The 21,721-nt window shown below is 35.1% G+C and overlaps 1 protein-coding gene across 1 annotated transcript in view; it reads right to left on the bottom strand.

Annotated features, from left to right (window-relative positions):
- Window positions 1-21,721, bottom strand: part of galnt18b (UDP-N-acetyl-alpha-D-galactosamine:polypeptide N-acetylgalactosaminyltransferase 18b) — an 85,909-nt gene that overhangs the window by 7,960 nt on the left and 56,228 nt on the right. Inside the window, exons 7-8 of the mRNA XM_028016030.1 lie at window positions 7,307-7,492; window positions 3,355-3,492 (exon numbers count right to left, since the gene is read on the bottom strand). Coding sequence (XP_027871831.1) covers window positions 3,355-3,492; window positions 7,307-7,492 — 324 coding nt within the window. The remainder of the gene's footprint in view (window positions 1-3,354; window positions 3,493-7,306; window positions 7,493-21,721) is intronic.

Raw genomic sequence — 21,721 nt, 5'->3', positions numbered from 1 at the left:
CATACAGAAAAATTTGGCCTTAACATCTTAAATAAGAGATTATCCTCATAATCATTTGTTGAAAAGCAGATGTGTTTTAGATTATTCTAAAACAAACAGGCCCCAGTCCATGTGTTTTGTTAAATACGTCTGAAAAGTCACATTATAACTATTTATTACGTTGTCATCCATAAGTCTATCAACAAATCACTGAAATGAAAAACATAAAAAGAGAAAGAAATGTCGACCAAGGAAATTTATTATACCATGGGGACTGGGAGAAATGAAAAAAAATATGAGTTTGTAACATGTTACTTCAGATCCTGGGTGGGATTTACTTTGTAAATTATCAATGCAACACATGAAGAGGTTGCTTCATCCATAAATTCTCCTAATTCCTGCAGAGCATTATTCCTCATCTGAATTGGAGGAATCATTAAGTTTTCAGCAGTTTATTTTAGTAATTAAAATGTTTCCAAGAATGTAGAAATTTTACAACTACAGAGGCAAAGAAAGTTGTTCATTCCTCCCACCTTTGCTGTGATTCATATAATATAAAAATTTAATCAAAATTCAAAAGTACAGAAGAAGCTGGAGTGGGTAAGAACATCTAAAATGAGAAACATATTCAGAATCTGCTTAAAGTCAATTTTGCGTTATAAAAATGCAAATCAGATGAGATACGCTTCGTGAACATGACTCAAGTCTTTCCAGGCCCAAAGGAAAATTATTCATGCTCGTCATGACAAAGGTCTCCCTGATTGCAAGGTACAAAGTGCACAGTGGGAAGCTCCAGAGATAGTGGTTTTAGAGGAGAGAAAAATAGGCAAACACGGGTGATAATAAAAACACATCTGGGAATGATTTCAGCTCCCAGCTTGCATTGGAGATAAATACTTCTATCTGATAATCAGCAAACCCACAGGTAACTTCACTGTTAGGTAAACAACACAAGACCCGACATTTTGAATGCAGGGGAAAAAACAGCAAACAAACAGAACTGATTGACACCTGTGAATGCATAGCCACATTTAAAACCCATTTGGGCTCCTGTAATGAATGTTGTATTTCAATGAAAGGTTTGAATGATGCCTGGTGATAACAGTGGTTTAAAACAATCCTTCAGATTTAACTTAACTGCTCTGACATCATCAATGCAAAAAACAAAAACATGATTGAGTTAAAGTGACAACTCATACATTCACCTTCCTGGGACAAGGATGGAGAGTCGAGGTAACCGAAGCCTGGAGATGCACGACTACATGTCAGGTTAATAAAACCCCACAAAACATTATGACCAAAGAAGGTTAAAGTAACTGCTATGGTTGTTCTATACCATTTCTGTTCTGGGATTCATGTGACCTCTAAACTTCCTGGGAACTCGTGTATTTGCAGAAGAGGGATAATCCATAAAGTTGCCACACTATGCATAGGGATCTAAAGATTTATTAATGGCATAAATAAATCTCAAGCATTAATTGCTTGAGCTCTTTCGGGAGCAAAAGAAGGTAAATGAGTTGTCATTTGTGGTGGCTGATTGGTTTAGCAATAAAAGATTAAATTCTCAAAACTGTGACAGAAAATAAATGGGTTTGTTTATCATTTTATAATCTATAGCTAACATTAAGGGTTTGGAGAAAGTGAAACTATATTACTTGTAGGGGGACTTGATTAAAAATTTTAATTGAGTTTATTGCATGGTTTGTAATTAAGCAATCAGTTATATGGAAAACTATATATTGACAAAATACAATTTTCAGTTCAAAAACCCTTGGTGCTGCTATATTATTGAGCTCAACAATAAAAATATTTGTTGTTTTTATTTTGTTATTTAAGTTATCCAAACATTGAATTGGTGCAAAATACAATAGTGCCTACTCAGCCTCTAGTGTTTCAGGAACCCTATATCATTCATCTAGTTTCATGTAATTTCTTTTAATAAATCCAAGTTCCAGGTTGTTTCTTGAAGCAAAATTAACCCCCAGTGCAGCTCACTGAGAGAAGCAGCTCAGTCATCCATCACAGTTATTTCTGGATGTTGGAATTAAAAGGTTTCAGCTCGAGACTTTTGAATGGAAAAAAAATATGTTTGCGTTAATCTATTTTAAACATGTTTATTTTAACATGTTAAATTAATACATACCATGGCAAACCAAGTTAGGTATTAGTATGTACCAAGCTGCTTTGTTATGAAACTACAAATGCCATGCAAGGACAAATAAAAACACAAAAGAAGACCTAAGGAGTCTTGCTAATATTTTGGAAAGAAAGTCGTGCAGCATAATTATAATATGTATAATATATAATAATAATGAATCGCTCTTATTCTCATGGAATTATTTCATTATACACTTTTTGAAGATATAAATGTAAAATACTTTTTAATAATTTTATAATATCTATTTATCCACATTAACCAAACTAACAATTTACCTCAAAGTACAAAACTGCTTGCATGGTCATAATAACCTAGAATAAGGTAACATTTTAGAGGAGAATGTTTCCTTAAACTGGTACTTCTATTTCACTTTATGTTTATAATGCTTCATTTAAAGCTGTAAAATATCCAGGAGAAAAAAAATGCTCGATACAAAGAAGAAAAAAAAAAATCACATCAAATTAAAATCACAAGACAGGTTAGCATAACAGAATTATTTCACTTTAGTTCTGCGGAAATTTTAAATAACAAAATGTCATCATGGATTATAATAAAAAAAAAACCTGAAAAAAAACCTGTTCTCTCTTGCATTAAATGAGGTCAACATTCAGCAGCATGCAACAAATCCTCAAGCCATCCTGACCGACTACAGACCATCAAATGCCTGTGACAAATGTAGAATAATGACGTAAACTCAACTGAACAAATTATTCTAAAGACGCCAGCTTATTCTTTCTCCGTGTAAGTCCACTGCATGTCAGTTTATAAAATATACAAAAATATCCATAGGACAGAAAAAACCTCTGCTTTTACAGTGGAGTTTGTGTGCCAGTCTGTGTTAGGATGCATCGTATTGATGCAAGGTGGGAGGACTGTGGAAATAAAGCTATTTGAGAACAACTAGAAATGGGTAAATAGAAGCGCAGCCAGCTTGTCCTGCTGGCTGACAGTATTTCTGTCAAGCGTGGCTGAAAAGCTCTTCAAGGGAATGTATTTCACATATAAAGCTAGATTTGGTTAATTTATCTTTTTATCAATGCAAAGAACAAAACACATCTAATGAAAACAAGCAAGTAAAGCAATGTAAAATGTGCAGTAAATTTATGCATCATCAAAGTAGCATGGTGGATTTAAAGGATTTGCTTGGGCACAGCTATAGGCATGTTCTGGTTTATTTTAGACACTGGATTAAAGCGGTGAAGGAAAGGAAAGCTTACAACTCCATATGCGATGGTGTCGCTGTACATCCTCATCTCAGGGTAGATGTTGACCAGGTACCAGCGGAAAGTTTTGCACTGCAGTCTCTTCCTCAATGCTTTTCTTTCTGAGATGTTTCCAATATCAATCCCTGAGTCCTGGATTAATAGAGGACATTTATACACAAATACATGGATATGCATGTACAGACAAAACAAAAAAGTTCAGAAGGTTTGCCAAGAGGCAAATCATGTAACATATTGCTAACAGTTATTTTCTACTAACTACGTTTGTGTTTCTTAAAACCGAAAGCCCTTAATTTAAGTTTTTTTTCTTTTACTGACATGAAACAATCTATTAACCAACTGCTGAGTAAAACAACCCCCCACCCTTGGCCCAGTCTTATCATAACATCATGAAAGTAAGTGAGAACATTTGCTTTGGGTGATTATAGATCCTTCATATAGTTTAGAGGCAAAATTACATATTACTTTCCACTATTTCTTTCCTGTTAGCTCATACTTTCCTCCTCACAGACAAAAACAAAGAGAAAAAGGACAGTTCTGAACGTGCAACACATTCAAGAGTTGCCACTCTTGTTTGAGCTAAATTTTTTCTGTGTGCGTGTGATTTAATGATTTATGGAAGGCTGGAGATCAGTGAACATGAACAGTATGGAGGACAGTAATTATGAGTTTAATTGTGGACAACGCCAGGATCATATGTGTCAACGTTTGGATCAGAATGAACTTGATTTCACAATCCAGCATTCACATCTGATTTCACATCTCTCAGAAGAATTTGCATGCAATAAAGACGTAAGAAACTGTGCAGCTCTGGTCAGAGTTTTGTCGGGAGTTACAGTTTTGCCCTTGCCGGTGTAAAACACCATAACTGCATATTAGTTACAGTGTGACATGCATTTTTCCACGAACGTGGATATAGATGTACATCTTTTGACAGCATTAATTAAATCCAAAAGGTTGCCTGTCTAAGAAAATAAAAATAAAATGCTAGAGTATATAGATGTGTGTGTATTGCACAATAATCAACTAATCTTATGGGTTTCAGTATGCTTTTATTCTATTTTCATTAAAAAAAATCTGGTTTTATTTGAGTCCATCAAAAACAGCAACCTTGAGGTTCTCTGTTACTAAGTGTCATTGCAAACAATATTGGAGTATTGACCATGGCTCCTGCACACTCACTGTCCGACCATGATCCTGTTCATATTAACAGCCATAGTGAGGGACAGACCGTAATGGAGATGCTCCAATGTCCTTTGAAATTTTTGTTTGACAAGTAGGCACTATGTCAAAGTAACTTTGGTATTTTGCTCATCCTCCAGAAATTACCTACTCCTGACTGAAAATAACAATTGAGGACCCTTTTGAGGCTCTTTAATTGGAACGAATATGTTTTAATTAGGCTTAGCATATAATTTCCATGTACTTTAAGTTGAAAGTGGATTTAGCTGTAGGTTTTATTCCTTCTTCTTTTCATTAAAAGATCCATTTTTCATTCTGCAATCGATTGTTGTTCTGTTTTGAGTCAAACTGAAGTGGGTGTAAATGTTGCTGACAAAGCTTTCTGATGCTCTGAGCTGTTCAAATGTGACCTCAGATGGGTGCAAACTTGAGATGAACACTGCGGATATTTGTGCTCTCAATTAACACAGACGATTTTTGTGTGTAGTTAGTTCATGGGACCGTAGCCAGGGCTAAATTTTATGCTTCTTGAGTGGAGCCTCTGTTAAATGCCTCGTTATTGACTGAATGAATTGCCTGCAGATGTTCAATTCGTCTATTTATAAAATAGATTTACATAATCAAACAAATTAGGAAGAGGAAAAAGGACTCAACCAGCAAACATTTAACTTCCCCTTGAGGGCATGCGAAATTGAAAACATTGGGAGAATTTTTGATATGACTAAATTCAGCTAAAAATTAAAAAAAAGACACCACCTATATATTGTAAAAACACAATAAATAAATATCAAGATGTCGAGCACAACTAATGCTGAGATAGCAAGCATTTGTTTTTAAATGTGGATTGCTATTGCCATATACAATTTTAGATATTCACTAAATTAAAGAACTTTATATGATTAAATTAGAAATATCTTGGTTTTATTAAATTAACTTTAGTTTTTGGAATAATATGAATTAGTTTTCAACCAAGTCACAGCTTTAATCCAGTTTCCTTCCCTTGTTGATCTGTCTATGTTTTATTATCAGCCTCCAGCATGTCTTTATTGCCTATGTTTAGAACATTTCACTGCATATTAAGAATCCAGTTATTCTGTAGCACGAATCTAATTCAGAGCACTCTGGAAATGACAAGGGGGTCTTTAAGAGGTGTCAGAGGCCCTTTTTTAACAAAACATCTGAAATTGGAAGAGAACTGATAGCTCTCAAACTGAGACCCTCAAAGGATGAAGCAGCAGAAAAGAGTTTGTAACTTATTGCTCCAGTTTAATTGAGTTGTTTTTGGTATTTTACTCAGTGTACTCAAACATGCAGGTCTATTTTTTAAAACCAAGACTAATTGTTTAAGGTTTCAGAAACATAAAATCCAAAAAATATCAATAGTTTACAAACTAAACGACAGTTGTGAAAATACCATTCAATGGCAATTTGTTTTATGACCTTACAGCTCACACTATAGCTTATCCACACAATTTGTTGAAGTATTTGACTTTTCAAACCTTTTAGCCAGTTTAGATTTCACGTTTGAAAAAAATGCATGCATGCACTGGATAATTATGCTGCCCATAAAAACTGTGCAACGTCGTAACAGATGGCTCACAAAGGACATGTGATGAATGCAAAATCTAACACATTCAGGGTGGTTGCTTCTGGTTTTCACAGAAGATAACATTTCTAGCTGAATTTGGTGGTTTAATAAAATAAACTCATGTAATCCATGTTTTGTCTTTACTGGTATTCTGCCACATTACCCCTGCTTTGCATTTATTACCTTGGAGAAATGATAGTTCTGTCTGTTGGGTTTTGGAATGATATTAAAGGCTATCTTTAATCTTAAGCTTCATATCATTGTAGAGTGAATAACTTTGTGGGTTTTCTGCACCAGGAACATCTCATAATAATACAGGAAATAAGGTAGCCTACAGTTTTTAAAGAGATAAATCCTACAGTGGCAAAGAGAATCTTACTTAATCATGCACACACACACACACACACACACACACATATATATAAAGTATGTTGGATTGGGGGGATGAGAACATGGGTTGTGCTTAGTTTTTAACATTGTTTTCCACTTTGACTACATGCCATACATTGACTACAACATTTATGTTACACAACCTAGTGAGGTTGCACTTATCTGAATGTTGTACAATGCAATGTTGCAAGGCCATATATAAAAGTATTTAAATAATACTGAGACTAAATATTTTCATTAATTGGTAATCTCATTTCGTTAAATTTTAAATTCCAATAAAATTTGAAGTAGTTCACAATTATTTGTGGATTTAGAGAATGACTATTTACTCCCCCAGTAATAAATATTGACTGCTCCAGGTTGAATCCCACCTCCCCAACCAACAAGATGTCGCATTAGAGTAAAATCATTTTATTGCTACTCGCATCCAATATTAGCTGGGAAAATTCACCCAGATTGAGCTGCAGCTACTATTTTGTTTTCATCCTTTCTGTTCAATATCTCTTCTTTCTTAGCATTTAATAGACAACACAAACATCCACAGTTCTGATGCAAAGATGGACATCATTTTAGTAATTGACAATCTTTTTAGTTTGCAATTTTTCTCGCTTTACAATTCAAATATGACTTTTAGTCATAAAGAATGGGGATGAAAACAGTGAAAAATATTTCCTTGCAGAAGGCTCCATGTTCCTGAGGCACTCCTCCAATCTGTAGGGACCACAGCTCACATGTTGAAATATCAATAAAATGAAAAATGAAAACCAGATTAACACAATCACTCACCTCAATGGGGACATTCCAAGCCATGTAGACATGACTTTTGAACTCATCCATCCAGACCTCGGCTACCCTGAGGGCGTTTCGCCGAACGTGAGACGTCAGATCCTCTGTGTACGGCTTATGAGCACGTTCAATGTGGGCTATACGAGCACAGGGCAGGACCTCCACACTGCCACCACACTGCCACACCTGGTATAAAAAGATCATATAAAGAAAAGTCAGTGTAGGGAACTTCAGGACGTTTTTAATTAACACTAACAAAAACTGAAAATCACTAATATGGCTTAAGTTTATGCAAGAAAGTTTTTGATTTACTGTTGTTTGTAGATATATATATATATATATATATATATACAGTATATATACATATATATATATATATATATATATATATATATATGTATAGGAACTAACATCAGACTCAAAACCTGATTCCTGCTTTGATGTAAATGCAGTTTAGGGATGTCCTATAAATCAGTATGCCAATCAGTGTCAATAGTGGAAGCATGCCTGGACTGCTTAAAGCACGCACTGGTTGACAAGCAGCTGCCCTTCATCACCTCAGACACCCGCCATGGCCCTGCCTGTGAAGAGTGACGCTTTGTGCTTGAGAATGTAAATAATCCCAGAGCAGACGAGGAAAAGCCAATACCACTAACTCTTTACATAATAAATCTCTCTGGGAAGAAATCTCTACAACTTTACACACCTGTGGTGTCTTCAACTAACATTTCTTCCAATAAGATTTTAAGAAGCTTTTTTTTTTTTTGTGCATATTATGTATATTAACATGCATATTATTATGCATTCCTAGTGTGATAAATGCTCCAAGCACTTTCAATTAATATGCAATCAGACAACAGTTTGGTTGGTTATTTCTTTACGAAACCCACTTAAAATAATTACATTCTTTTGCTTTTTATTACATTGTTACACACTTTAGGAACCCAGTCAAATGCATTTAATCACTTTCTAATAAACATTAAAAAACCTTCTTCAAAATATAAATATTAAAACTTGGAGATAATTAATTAGGAGGATCACAAAGCTATTGATTAGTTTATAAAGAATCTAAATGGTCACTTAAAACAGTTCACAAAAAGCTATGAAGAAGTGCTAACCCCTTTAAACAGATCTATCCGGGTTCATCAAGGATGATTTTACTTGTAGAGATGGTAAAGGGTACTCGGAAATCACTTGTGTGTGCTCAACACTTCCCCAACGCAACCTCCTATGTTTTGGATGAATACTGTTAATATCATCACTGAGGCTTTTCTGTATGCAGCAAATTCCTTCCTCTCATTACCATCCAAAACAAAGTAACAAACAGCATTTAGTGGAAATCAGCATCATCAGAGACAAAAAGCAAACATCACATGTGAGGTAAACTGTTGGTTTGATTTGGGGATTATTCATGAGACACTGGAAAGCCTTTCAAGAGTAAAAATAGTCATGAAAGCTGGTCAAGTAAGCGAGATTAGTTTTCAGACTACCAAGCTGATCAATGTGTATGTATGTGTGTACTTGTATTTGTTGGATTAAAGTAGTAATATCTACCAGCAAGGACAAAATAATACTTTTTGCTAATATTAGTGTTACTGTAATAACTCAAACTTAAACGATTAGAAAAGGGTATTTTTTTCAGTTTTCTGAGCGGTTTTAGGTATAAACCAGTGGTAGAACCAAATACAGTATTCATAAAGGAAGGGTACGGTATATGTTTTTACAGATATTTTATTTATATCTGCTTCTAATGAAGCAAACACATTTCTTGATGTTAATGCAACACAGGTTATTGTGCTGATGTCCGAGTAAATAAGGGCAGAAAATAAAAAGGGAAACAGCACAGTCTGATCTAATACTGGAGGGAGGAGGCAGTCTGTCATTGTATATTTCTCCTTTGCAATTTATTTTTTCCTCTATCAATGATTCAGATGGAAAAATGCAGTGCTGTCTAGAAGTTTATTTATGCAATGCATTATTTTTTCTCAGGTTATGGTTTATACATGGCTATACGGCTGTAGCTTTAGGGCCACAAGACTGACTACAACAAAAATGACTCAAACATTAATAAAACATTTTTTCCAAAACTGAAAGTAAAAAGGAAAATCTGGAGTGAATGACATGGATGCCGTCTTAATAAATCAGAAAATCAGACATATTTTAAAACTATGAAAGTCAGATTTATTGGTACTACCACTAGTAGGAATCAGCAACAGATTTCATAACGTTGCATAAGAACACTTTTGAGACGTTCAGTTCAAAAGCTAAATAATCTAAATAGTTTATTGGCTGATGAATATTACACTGAGATACCAGAGGTCCAAAAATATTGGATTTGAAAAAAGCTCAAGAGATCAAATTGCTTGAAAGGCTTATGCGATCTTTTGCCTAGTTTTAAAGCAACATTTTCATCTTAAAGTATTTTTCCATTTATCAAAAGTTGGTCATTTGTATCTTTAATGCAATGGTGCAAAAATTGTCCTTCTATTGTTTTGAATCGCATTTCATGTCTGCCTAAGAGCTTTTGCTTGATGGATATCCGTGAACTGCTTTCAGTGTTTGTTCCCTAAATTCATTACAATAATAAAGCATTGCTGTCAAGACAGCAAATTTGACTCTGTAATAATTTCCACTGGCTGCCGTCAAAGCACAGCAGCCTTATATCACCATTCCCAACAGTTGCATTTGAACAATCAAACCCACCATCTAATTTGCATCTTGACTCATGCAATCTGTTTTCCTATGTGCTAGTGAGCGAAAAACAATGCTGCAGCAAAACAATTATAGGACACTTTGCCCATATGCAGTCTTCAGTGTGACAATTTTCTCAATTTCCATGCTGTCAAATAGCCGACAAGATTTGTAAACACAATTACAGACACTTGCTTCATGTCATTTAGGGATGGAAGCATATTTCAGCCACAATGTGTTCAATGAAACCACCGCATTCCCTCCTCCAGCGGATGTTTGAGTCTGTTTTGTTTCATTAGGAGTCAAGTCCGTCCTCTGAGTCTCTCTGACTCCACCGCAATGAGCCAATCTCAATCACAAGAGCAAAAGCACTTTTTAAAAAAAAAAAAAGTACATAAAACATGGAGAGACACCATACCTTCTGTTCCATCTTCAAGCCATTCTCTCCCACTTTGCAAAAAAATTTTGCAAAATGTATTTTGGGAAAACATTTTTTGCAAGTTTTTTGTTAGAGCAGTTGTCCCATATCTAATGTCATATAATCATTAGCATTAGTGTGAGAATTGTGAGAGATTAGTGTGAGAATAGACCAGATCACAAATCCCTAATACGTCCTTTTTAAAGTCTGTTTATTTGCAGTCCTAACCCAGAGAGGAGAAAAGAAAAAGACAACAGTCAGCACAGAGAATGCAAAATGCTGGATTTGTCTCCTTTGTTAAAAGGAGTAACAAGGTTTGAATTACAAGACATGATCCCAAAATACCCCTGCCTTCCCCAGGGGCCGTCTCTAGGATCGGTTACCAATCTGAAGCCCCAAAGCAACAATCTTATCTGTTGAGCAACAGAGTAAGAGACAGTGTGTCATAAACTCTATGTTGTAAATCACTGACCGAATCACTGGAGAGTGTGAGATGGGAAATTGTGTTAATCAAACCGATCTAAGTCATTCTGTGAAAGGAACAGCATGGTGTGCTAAACATATTTGTCTAAGCAGCATGATACATAGAGAATATCTGCATTCTTATCGCTGAAACGCAGTTCTTGCTTTTTTTCAGCATTTTCTGACAAACAACAAATACAATTTCAACAAGAATGAAATAAAATATTTTCCAATATTCCAATGTGAATGTCTGTAAAGCAGAGCTGCTGACTACAAATGATACTGAAATGGTTCCTTCAAAGGGTGTTAACTTTAAATAGACACGTGCCAGATTTTTCAATTATTGCATGTAGTTTCCAGGAATATGAGCTGTGCTAATCTGTAAGTAGTCAAACCACTTTTTTTTCTTGACTATCATTGCTTAGTATTGCACTCACTCCATCCTCTTTCCACAGGATAGAGTCTTTCCTTCTCCCTGAAAGCAAAAACTGTGCTCAGCACAAGTTCTTATTCAGTGTTAGTTTGATTATTTTAAATTATTCTGGAGGTCACAACCTATCTATTGGCATGTACTATAATTATAAGGTTTGTGCTAAAACATTTATGCAACGTTTTAACAATTTGTAGATTTGTGAAATACTGTGCAACATCTCAGGCATCGGTAGAAAGGGTTAACTATATACTCTGACATCTATGTAAAGTTAGCAGTGCAGGTTGCTTTATTAAGACTTGCTGTTTACACTCATGAATTATGAACAACTTTCTGGAGAACAGCCTGCTTGGCGCAAACAGCACAAGCCTTTTGAGAATTGGACACTTATACCCTAGATGATACAAAATATGAACAGATAAACGAGAGATACTCCTCTAAAATTATGCCTAATACTTTATTTAAAAGTAGCCAAACCATGTCTGCACATACAGAGCCTGATTGCCTAGAAACTTCCAGTGAAGGATTTGTGAATGAAGCTAATGCACAAGGTTTTTCTTTCTGCTTCTATAGTGAATCCCAAGTGAGCATTGGTTAAATGGCATAAAATAGAAACTTCTGTGCAACACTTAATAAACCCTATTCTTTTTTATTTTCCCTTAGCTATGTAAAGTTTTGTCACAATTTTCCTGAATACCATCACCACAAAACAATGAATAAGAGTCATATATACACACACACACACACTATATACTGTATATACTCAATCAAAGGGACTAACCATGTATGTTGCAAAAACTTTTTTTTCCCTCTGATATGCACATGATGTGTGAATGCAGGAAAAGTGTTTCCCTTGCACAAAATAAACAAGCCGAGAACGTGTGCAAATGTGAATGTTTGTGTTACAAAAGTGGTTTTTCAAATGTGGATGTTTTCATTTAAACTACTTAAAAGCAAAACAACAGAGATATGTTTTCAGTTGGAATTATACGACTTAAAGGTTGTTGTATCTATCCTATTCAAATATGCTTTTTATTTTGAATCCTTGTCAAACTTATCAAGCAAGTAGCCTGGATTTCTGATCCATAAACTGTTTTATATGATATCTGTCAAAAATAGGACAGATTCAGTATGAATTCAGGGAAAAACATTGTTTTTAAATAAGAGATCCATCATGAAGCACAGCTCTCACATTTAAAGGATGGCACTATGTATTTTCCAGGCACATAGCACCGTTTTATACCACAATCAAGTAAAAATATAGCATAAAGATTCTCTAGAGGAAGCCTTAAGCCTTGAAATTAGCCTCAGTCTTTTTAAGAAGCTTCTACCCTTTCTGTCTTTCCCCCTTCAGGATGTCATCACAACAATGCTTCTCGCTGATGCTGCTTACAACCATTCTTAGAAGTGTTGGACTCTTTTTTTTCTGCATCGTCTTTCAGCAAATAATTTTCTGCCCCCTGAGAAAATTTAATATCTTGTGAAAACATCCTAATATTTCTTAATTCATTTGACTTTAAAGTTCCTCAGTAGTAAAATATTTAATATCAAAGCTAATGTTAGCATTAAAGTCAAAAGACTAAATAATAATTTGCTGCCTGATGCACAACTCAAAGCAGTGCAGGCAGCCAGCACTGCCCCAGTCTGACTACACCATCTGTACCAGATAATAATCGTAATTTTCATTATCTGGAGGGAAATTTAATGCCTTTTCCAGCTATTCCCAGCAATTTTGTAAAAATAAATAGGAAAACATTATCTCCGCCATGCATGTATTTCTGTGCCATGATCTATGACGAAATCTCACAAAGCCTTTCATTGGAAACAACAGTTTTGTTTAGCTTTGTTCAGAAATGCTAACAGGAAAAATAAGCTACTTGAAACCTAAGAATGAGGATTTTATTGCATTTCAAGAAAGCTGGAGAATTGTTTCTCATTTGACTATAAACCGACTATAAACTATAAACATGACTATAAACCACATGCTAAATAATATTACCCTAGAGAGAAGAAAACACTGAGAGCACTTGGTTCTCAGACTGTCATTCTTACAGTTTCTAAAAGTAGAAGATCTTTTAGGTTACATTAACACAGAAAAAAAAACTAAGCCTAACCTCTAACTCTAAAATGTCAGGACAGCAATAAACAATAAAGAAATGATAAAACAGAAACATAAAGGACAACAAAAGTAGTAATAAGTCAGGATCATAACACAGAGAAGTAGTAGTCATATAGTTAAGACAAAGCTAAAAAAACACTCCTCTGTGGCTTATGTCATCCTGACTAGTGCAGTTATGTTGCTTTAGGCTGTTGGAGGACAAAGCTGACCGTTCCTCACTCTGCTCAACCATTTATTTTATGTTTTCCTTTTTGTTTTCTCTTCATAAAAGCTACATCTGGCCTGGCATTTTGTTCAGCTGTGACATCTTCCTGGAGGGGGACAGGAGGAGCTATTCTGCTAAAAGCCCCATGACCATTATTTTCATCTCACAACGACGGTCTCCTGTGTTACAGTGAGAATATATTGACAATTTAAAGAAATTTGTGAAGTTACACTGTCAAGTTCTCCTCTAAGCAATCATGAATTACTTTGAAATCAAATCTCATCTTACTTTATACTTCACAAAAAAATCTCTCTGGCAGCCAACCCACTATGGCACGCTTCTGTCATCACTTGTCCTCAGAATTTATTGTTTTTGTACAAGAATTTTACTTGATTATGTCAAGACTTCAAAATATCTGCAGGATATTTTGTAAATTGTTCTGTATACCTGATTATCCATTATCATAATTTCAGGATATATAAGTATTAAAAAACCCCACTATGTACAACATTCTACGTAAAAGGACTCGTTCCGTTTTCCTAGTACTGATTTGTTAATAATGTAATACTTTTCAAGACTTCTTATCTTATAAATGAAGACACTAATGAGAAAATTATGAGTGATTCTCAAGTTTCAATAAAGGTTGAGGGAATGTAGGTTATCATCCCTCTTACTCACTTGGGTCTTTAATTAATATAAAAAGATTACCCAAACTTTAAATGGCTTAAAGTTTTTAAAATCCACTTACTCACAGCACATATTAACCAAGCATCTCCACTGTAGGGGCTGTCCTTAGTTTCTAAAGTCTTATTTATGTAATAATTGTAATACAATTCCAACTGAAGTATCTATTTACATATTTATTTGAAAAGTACATTAAAGTATTTGCTATGTCAGAATTTGTCACTGTTTGTACAACGTTTCTAGTTTTAATGGTTTCTAGCTTCCACTGGGCCTTTTACTGAATATTGTTTAAAGCTGAATTGTTGCTTTTGATATATAAAAGTAAAGAAAAACACAACAAAAATCTCAAATTGGATTCTGGTCCAAATCTTTTGAAATTCTTATAACTGCTCTTCACTATTACATCTCAAACTATAAAGCAGCAGAGCAATAGATAGTACAAAGAAAATAAAGAATTTATAATGTTATGGTTTTTAGTAGCTCACATGAAATTCAGGTTAATATGCACCACTAAATCCCAAAAGTGCTTCTCCAGCATTGCATGCAGCTCAAGTCACAGAAAAGCAACTTCAGAGTCCTGCAGCAGATGGTACGGACACTTCTTGGATGACATGGGGAGAAAGTACAGACTAAATTCCCAGGGGTTGTGTGATAAGATGCTGCCAAGTGTCTTGAAAACTCAATGTGTAAGTGTACTTAGAAAGGCTACTGCTGTGTAAAAGGCAGGAGGGAAAAACTGCAGCAGAGAGACTGACACCGAATTAGGCTGGTAAAGAATGTGGATCTTATTTTAAATGCTCATCCATATCTGCATCTTTTTGGGGTTTTTTTCTTGATCCCCATTGGATTTTGAATTCCACCCTTGAAAATAAATAAATAATGAAGAACAAATGAATAAATAAACAAATGTAAATCGTAGACAAGGCTGAAGTATTCCATATGGACAGCAGAGAGAAAATTCACACAGAATTGTTGAATTATGAATAGATCTGTAAATATTGCATTTATCTATCCACATTTTAGAGTAGCTACTTTGAAAAAATGTTGTTGATTGGTTTATTTAACATAGTTATTTGGGTTGTGTTCATTACTTTCCAAGAACCTCTTTTAGTGTTCAAACACAGGGTGACTGATAATTAAATGCCCCAGAAAACCTTCATGAAGGTATTCAAAACAAAGGTGGTCTAGATCAGACTAAAACATCCTGTCATGATTTGTGTAGAGGGATTTAAACTCCGGAGGGAAATTACTCAATTCATATTCAGATATTGCAAGTATCTCTGAGTATCTGTGCTGGGAAAATCCCAGGAGACACTTGGTAAGGTGCATCTTCCAAAATAAAAAAACCCTTCAAACTGAAATCACGCCTTTCAGCTCAGTTTTGCTGAATAGAAGCGGCAGAAAATTCCCATTTCTGTTTAAATCTTTACTCATTGTTATACACAGGAATCCTTTAAAGTGAAAAGTTTCACACATTTTACTAGCCTGTCTTCTATTTACATGCTAATCCAGTGACAAACCATCAGGGGCTTCAAAGAATTCAGAGAAGCCCTAGACTATAATTTAAGAAAGTAAAACCTCTTTAAGCATTTCTTCAATAATGGCTGCACATCAGAGTTTTGAGTCGGAAAATAAATTAATTGATAAAACGAACAAAAACACAGCCAAACAGGTTTTAAATGTGCCCGTCTGTAAGTGTTTCAGCTGTGTTAGGTGTTTGAGAGACAGTATTCTGTATCGCAGTTAAAATACAATGACCAATTAAACAAAGTGATTGAAAAACATCAGGTGGACAAACTCATCAGCAAAAAATATTTTGATTTGTAGCCAGTCTTGAATATTTGTAGCCAATCATTTGATGAATTCTGTAGGAAATGTTGCTACAGAGACCTGTAGCACTAAAAACAACATTGATATTGCTGTGGATTAACTAAACAACAACTGTACAAATAAAAAAAATGTCTCCCTAAAAATGCTATGCATTATCTACCTCCTTTTAAATTTCTGGGTATATTTTATGTCATATTCTATGAAACAGTACCTACAGGTCTTTGCAAAGTCAAATAAAATTAGAAACTCTGTAAGAAATGTAGAGATGTGCCTTTTTATATTTTATATCTCTTGGTTTCATAAATAAATTCAATAATATAGAAAGTATTATAGCCTATGAAATAGTCAGTTATGTGAGTTTTGCAGCTGCACCATGTAATCCTTTGAAGGTAATGAAAATAACTCAGAAATCCATTTCAAAACTGAGTAATGGGGCCAATCAAATGCAAGTAGACTGCTGCTTGTTAAAATGTAGTTTGCCTGTCAATATTGCAGCAAAAATTTACATTTTAAAATGTCACATAGATAATAAGGAAACCATAAAAATGAGTAGCTTGCTGGCTACTGTGAACTATTTTTATTTCCCAGTACTGAATTATATTTGAAAAGTATATTACCAGCAGGAGGCACCTCATGATAGTTTTCATTTTGTACCAGAGTCCCATCACTATTCACATCACCTGTTAGACAAAAGACTTTATTATTGATTGAGCTGTTGGTCTGAGATTACATAGTGGGAGACGATGGATTTTCTGCAGTCCAGGGGTCATGAAACTCCATCAGTGCTGTTCTACAATTATAGCCTCAGTCTGTGGTCTAACACTTAGTTATTCACCTTTAATGATAACCTAAAGCCTTCTTTCTATACCCAAAGGAGAAAGTCAAAATATCAATGCAGAGAAAGGTAAAGATGCCCACATTGTTTACTTGAAATTGATTTTCAGTGACAGTAATTATATTTAAGATACAGTAGATGTTAGGTCTGAGTAAACAAATAAGAGTCATATTCTATTTATCTCTTTTATTATGAATACTGAAGTTGAAAACTTGAGACTTAGACATAAGTGGAGATTGCTGTGGTAAAATGATGCTTATTGTTATTAGCACTGACCAAGCTCTGTCTGTTATGATGGTTTTTGTATGAACAATATATTATTTACTACAATTTTTGGAACATGCTTGATTTAGAGCTAATACTAATTGATTGATGAGTTTTCATTAGAAACCTTCAGTGTAAATCATTATGATGACAGTTTTGGTGTTTTGTTTCCATTTCCATAAGTAATGTGCATAAAATCTGCTAATAGTTGTTCATAGCTCTCAATGGTCCTCATTTTTCAAGAAAACCTCAGAGGGAGATTTGCTTTGCTCTTGTTTTGATGCATTGTCCCAGGTTGTCTTCAAAAGTGCAATATTCAGGATTCACGGGTGTTTGGGGAAATTTCTTTAATTATAATTTTGTTTCAAGGTCCTGAGGTAATTTTAGATGTATTCTCTACAGACTATGTTGCAGGACCACCTCAGATAAACTTGCATGTTTGATTTGAGGTATGATTACATTAGGCTTTCAAAGAACAATTTCAACACATACAGACAGGCAGAACTCAAAGCAACATTTCAGATTTATGTTGTAACTGAAACACTGTGGTGTTATTCATCCCGGACACCAATTACATTTACCAGGACTCTATTTCAGGCTATTGCAGCAGGAAGCTATCATCATAATTTTGCTGCATCCACTGGATCAATATGGGTACATATAAGATGTCCATGTCTTTAGTGGAGATGGACATCACCACACTTCCAGTATTGCCACTGGGTTTCCTGAAAACAGATAATAGCTGAGAGACTTTATTGCTCTGATCACCTCTAAAAGTCTGAAAAATGCTAAAGGCTACAGTTTTGTGAGTGTATTCTGTTTTGTGCATTTTATCTTAGCTTATTTGTGTTCATCCACATGACTAAAGACAAAGAAAAAATGTTCATTCTAATGTATGCTTTGTCCTTAAATCAACCAACCATTAACACTCTACAACAAAATAAATTACATTTATGAAAAAATATTCTTATTTTTATGAAAAGAATGGTAAGTATAACAAAGTTTCGTTGTTTTGGTCATACCATGCCTGTATGTGCAGTTTTGTAGTAGTCTGTGTACTTGTCAGAGGTTTTTTTTTTCCTTTTCATTTTTGTGTTTTTGTCAATAATTGCACAAACATAATCGTTTCCGCAAATTACCTTTTTCATGGATATGCTGCAGAATGTTTGTCACAATAATGATTTTAAAACATTCGCTTGCTCCATAGAAGACACACGTGGGATCAGGGTAACGTCGAGCAAATTTCTGTTTTCTGTTAGCATTTTTAAATTATACATGAAAAGTCCACACAGTGGAACAAACCCTGCCATGAGCAAGAACTGCAGCTGTGCATTTGCATAGCAATATAAATACACAATATCCAGATGTACGCATGTGTAATCGCAGAAAGTATTAGAAATCTAAATTTCAGGCATGCATAAGTTGGAAGCTTCATATAAACTCTGACATGGCTGTGAACCCAATCACTGACACTAACTTTCAGTTGTTAATGACACCATTGTTTTGGTTAAATGTGCTGACATGCAGACTTAGTCATGAGAGGCATATTTTTTCTGTTTAAGAAAACTAAACAATGTGGATCATTATGGAAAATTAAATGCTCCTTTCAACAGTGAGTGACTGCTGGAAACTGGAAAATTCCTTACAAACATTCACTATTACTGCCAGAAGAAAACTGGCCTTATATTTCCCTTAAACTGGATATAGTTGTAAGCTGTCCAATTTTGCATGCATGTCCATGTTACCATGCTTCCTTTGGGACTATGCTTTAAATCTCAAAGTCCGTACAGATCCAGCCTTTGAGGAGGCAGAGAAATGGAGAGCATTGCATATTGCCTCAGAAAGATGCTGAAAATCTAGTTCATACCTTTGTTACCTCAAGGCTTAGTTACTGCAATGTTTTATTACCTGGATGTCCCAAAATCTCTCAAAGAAATCTTCAACTTATCCAAATTGCAGGAGCTGAAATATTGGCAAAAATGAATAAAAGAGGCAATATTTCTGTGACTCACTGTACAATACAGAAGTAATTTAAAATTCTTCTTTGTACCTAGAAAGAGTACAATAACCAGGCTCCATCTCATCATGAAGATCGTATGATTCCCTTTCATCCAATCAGAGCACTGTGCTCTAAGGCTAAAGGACTACTTGTAGGTCATAGAGTTTCCGCACAGAGCCTGTGGCCATCAGGATCCTGCCTGATTCAACAGTCAGATGAGGTCTCTATTTTCAAGGTTTTTATTTTCTTTTTAACCACACAAAACAGCTTGTTTGACTTTTGATTAGACAAACAATGTCCAGATAAACAAGGACGTTGTTTATCTGGTGAAACTATAACTCTACAACTGGATTTATCTTGTCTAGCATGTAAAAGCAGCATAAAATAATCCACAGTATTTCACTAAATACCCCCAGAGAATCCTATAAAATTAACAGTTATTGGTGTCACAATATACAGTAATGTTTCCACAAAGCAAAAACATAAAAAGAAAACTAGGGCTTATTTTAACCGTTTTACCACTAAACCTCATAAAGTTGCGGCCAAAGACTGTAGCTGCTGGCCTTGTTCAAATGCATCTCTGAGGACACAATGAGAGCCAGCCCTGTGTTGGCAGCCGGTCTGGGGGCCATGACCAGTATGTTGCAGGGGGGCAAACTCTGCTGGTTCTCCATAGCAGTGGTTCCCAACCTTGAACCTCAGAGCATTTTATCCTGAATGATTTAGATACTGCGCTTCTTCAGAATACTTGATTAAGATACATATTTATAAACAACCTATTTCAGAACCTTTAGGAGGTAAATCAGTAATTTCACTCTGATATGTGAAATTACAAAACAAAACAGCAGGCCCTAAGGATCAAGGTCGTGGACTACCTCTTTCTGGGATTTCAAATCTTGGGTCTAAAATATATAGGCCTAACTTTAAATCTATATTTACCTTAAAGTATGCCTGCTTTTTAACCATATTTTTTTACTGTTACCAATTTTGCAGTGTCTTGTAGTCTGACTTGCTGTCGACAAAATGTCATTGTAATGTTATACAAAGACAATAATTCTACCTAAATAACAACTCAGTAAAGCACTTAGGTTAATTATAGTTTGTAAAATGTCAGCACAAAATTAATCCTAACAAAGGTTTTGAACTAAAGTGATGCTACAGAACTGTATGTGTTCTGTTTTAAAGCTGTGAACAAAACTCCAAACACTGCAGCTAAATGATTTCTGGGATTAATCTTCCTTCTGCTCTGCTAATTTGATCTCTGTTATTAGCTAGGATGGATAAATCCACATTTGGCATCCTGCTCTGAAGTTCCTTTCCACAGTATACTCCAGTAAGAAGAGAAAAAGGCACTCCTCTCTTGCTTTTATTGAAAAGGCTGTTAGCTCATATAATGGTCTTTGTAACTTTGTTGTGAGCTACCATTACCAATCCTTGAGAAGGACAGCTCCTGCTCTGACCTTTCTGTGTGTCATACTGCTATAATAAACACACACCGTGTATTTTTGTGGTTCACAGTCAGAGCTGAAGGTGTATAACATAATGATATGTTGGAAATTATGGAGAGGGTACATCTGTCTGCTCTGTCCAGCATTATAAAAAGCAACACAGACTTTAATGCTGACAAGTCTCAACAGAGGGATCATTGGGGGGGAAGATGATTGTTCAGACTTCAGAATCAATCAGTATTGATTTTTTGTTCTTGCTAAAACTACACAAGTAAGAAGGTATGTTGCAATGCCTTCTGAGTAGCTAAAGGATCATTTCTTCTGCTGTGTTGACTATTTTAGAAGTGTTGGGTCAAGTCGTTAAAAAATGTGATCTGCAAAGTCAAAATGACTATTTAACTGGTTTCTAACAATCTCTCTGAAGAATCATGAGTTACCTTTTAAATAATATCTGGGATGACGTCTACCTTGTTACATTTTGCAGGCTGGGGTTTTCTGAAACTGCCCAAACAGCTTTTCTTCTGCAGTAAATATCTGTATATGCTAAAATAGATAATGACTAACATAACTCCCCAGGTACATGTGGACAAACTGCTGGAATATTACAGACATGCATAAGCCTGCATGTGTTCATAGCATTTTGAGATCAATTGGACAGATTCATTCATGAGCTTGCGGTTGCCATGACAGCATTGTAGGTGGAAATAGTGGAGCAGTATATTGGAGAAAAAAAGTTTTTTTTGAGTGATATCTGACCACAGATTTGGGAAAGCTTTTGAATTCCTGATGTTCAAAGGGGATAAATGATCAAAATTTGTATTCCTTTTAAATCTCGTGTTTCTTTAAAAAGAAGTGTGCTGCTACAGATTTGATTCCTTCTCTGTTGTGTGCTTTTTACCACCTTCTCAATGGGGTTTTTATTGTCAGTGTTGCGCAGACTCAGCATTGTCACTAAAATCAAGGCTGCATTCAGTTGCAACACAAAAAGACCGAAAGGATTCTTGTAGGCAGGAACAGAAGATGAAATTTA

The sequence above is a fragment of the Xiphophorus couchianus genome, chromosome 4 (genome assembly GCF_001444195.1).
Source record: "Xiphophorus couchianus chromosome 4, X_couchianus-1.0, whole genome shotgun sequence".
NCBI lineage: Eukaryota > Metazoa > Chordata > Actinopteri > Cyprinodontiformes > Poeciliidae > Xiphophorus > Xiphophorus couchianus.
Note: the sequence above shows the minus strand (reverse complement) of the source record. Positions and strands in the feature narration are given on the sequence as shown.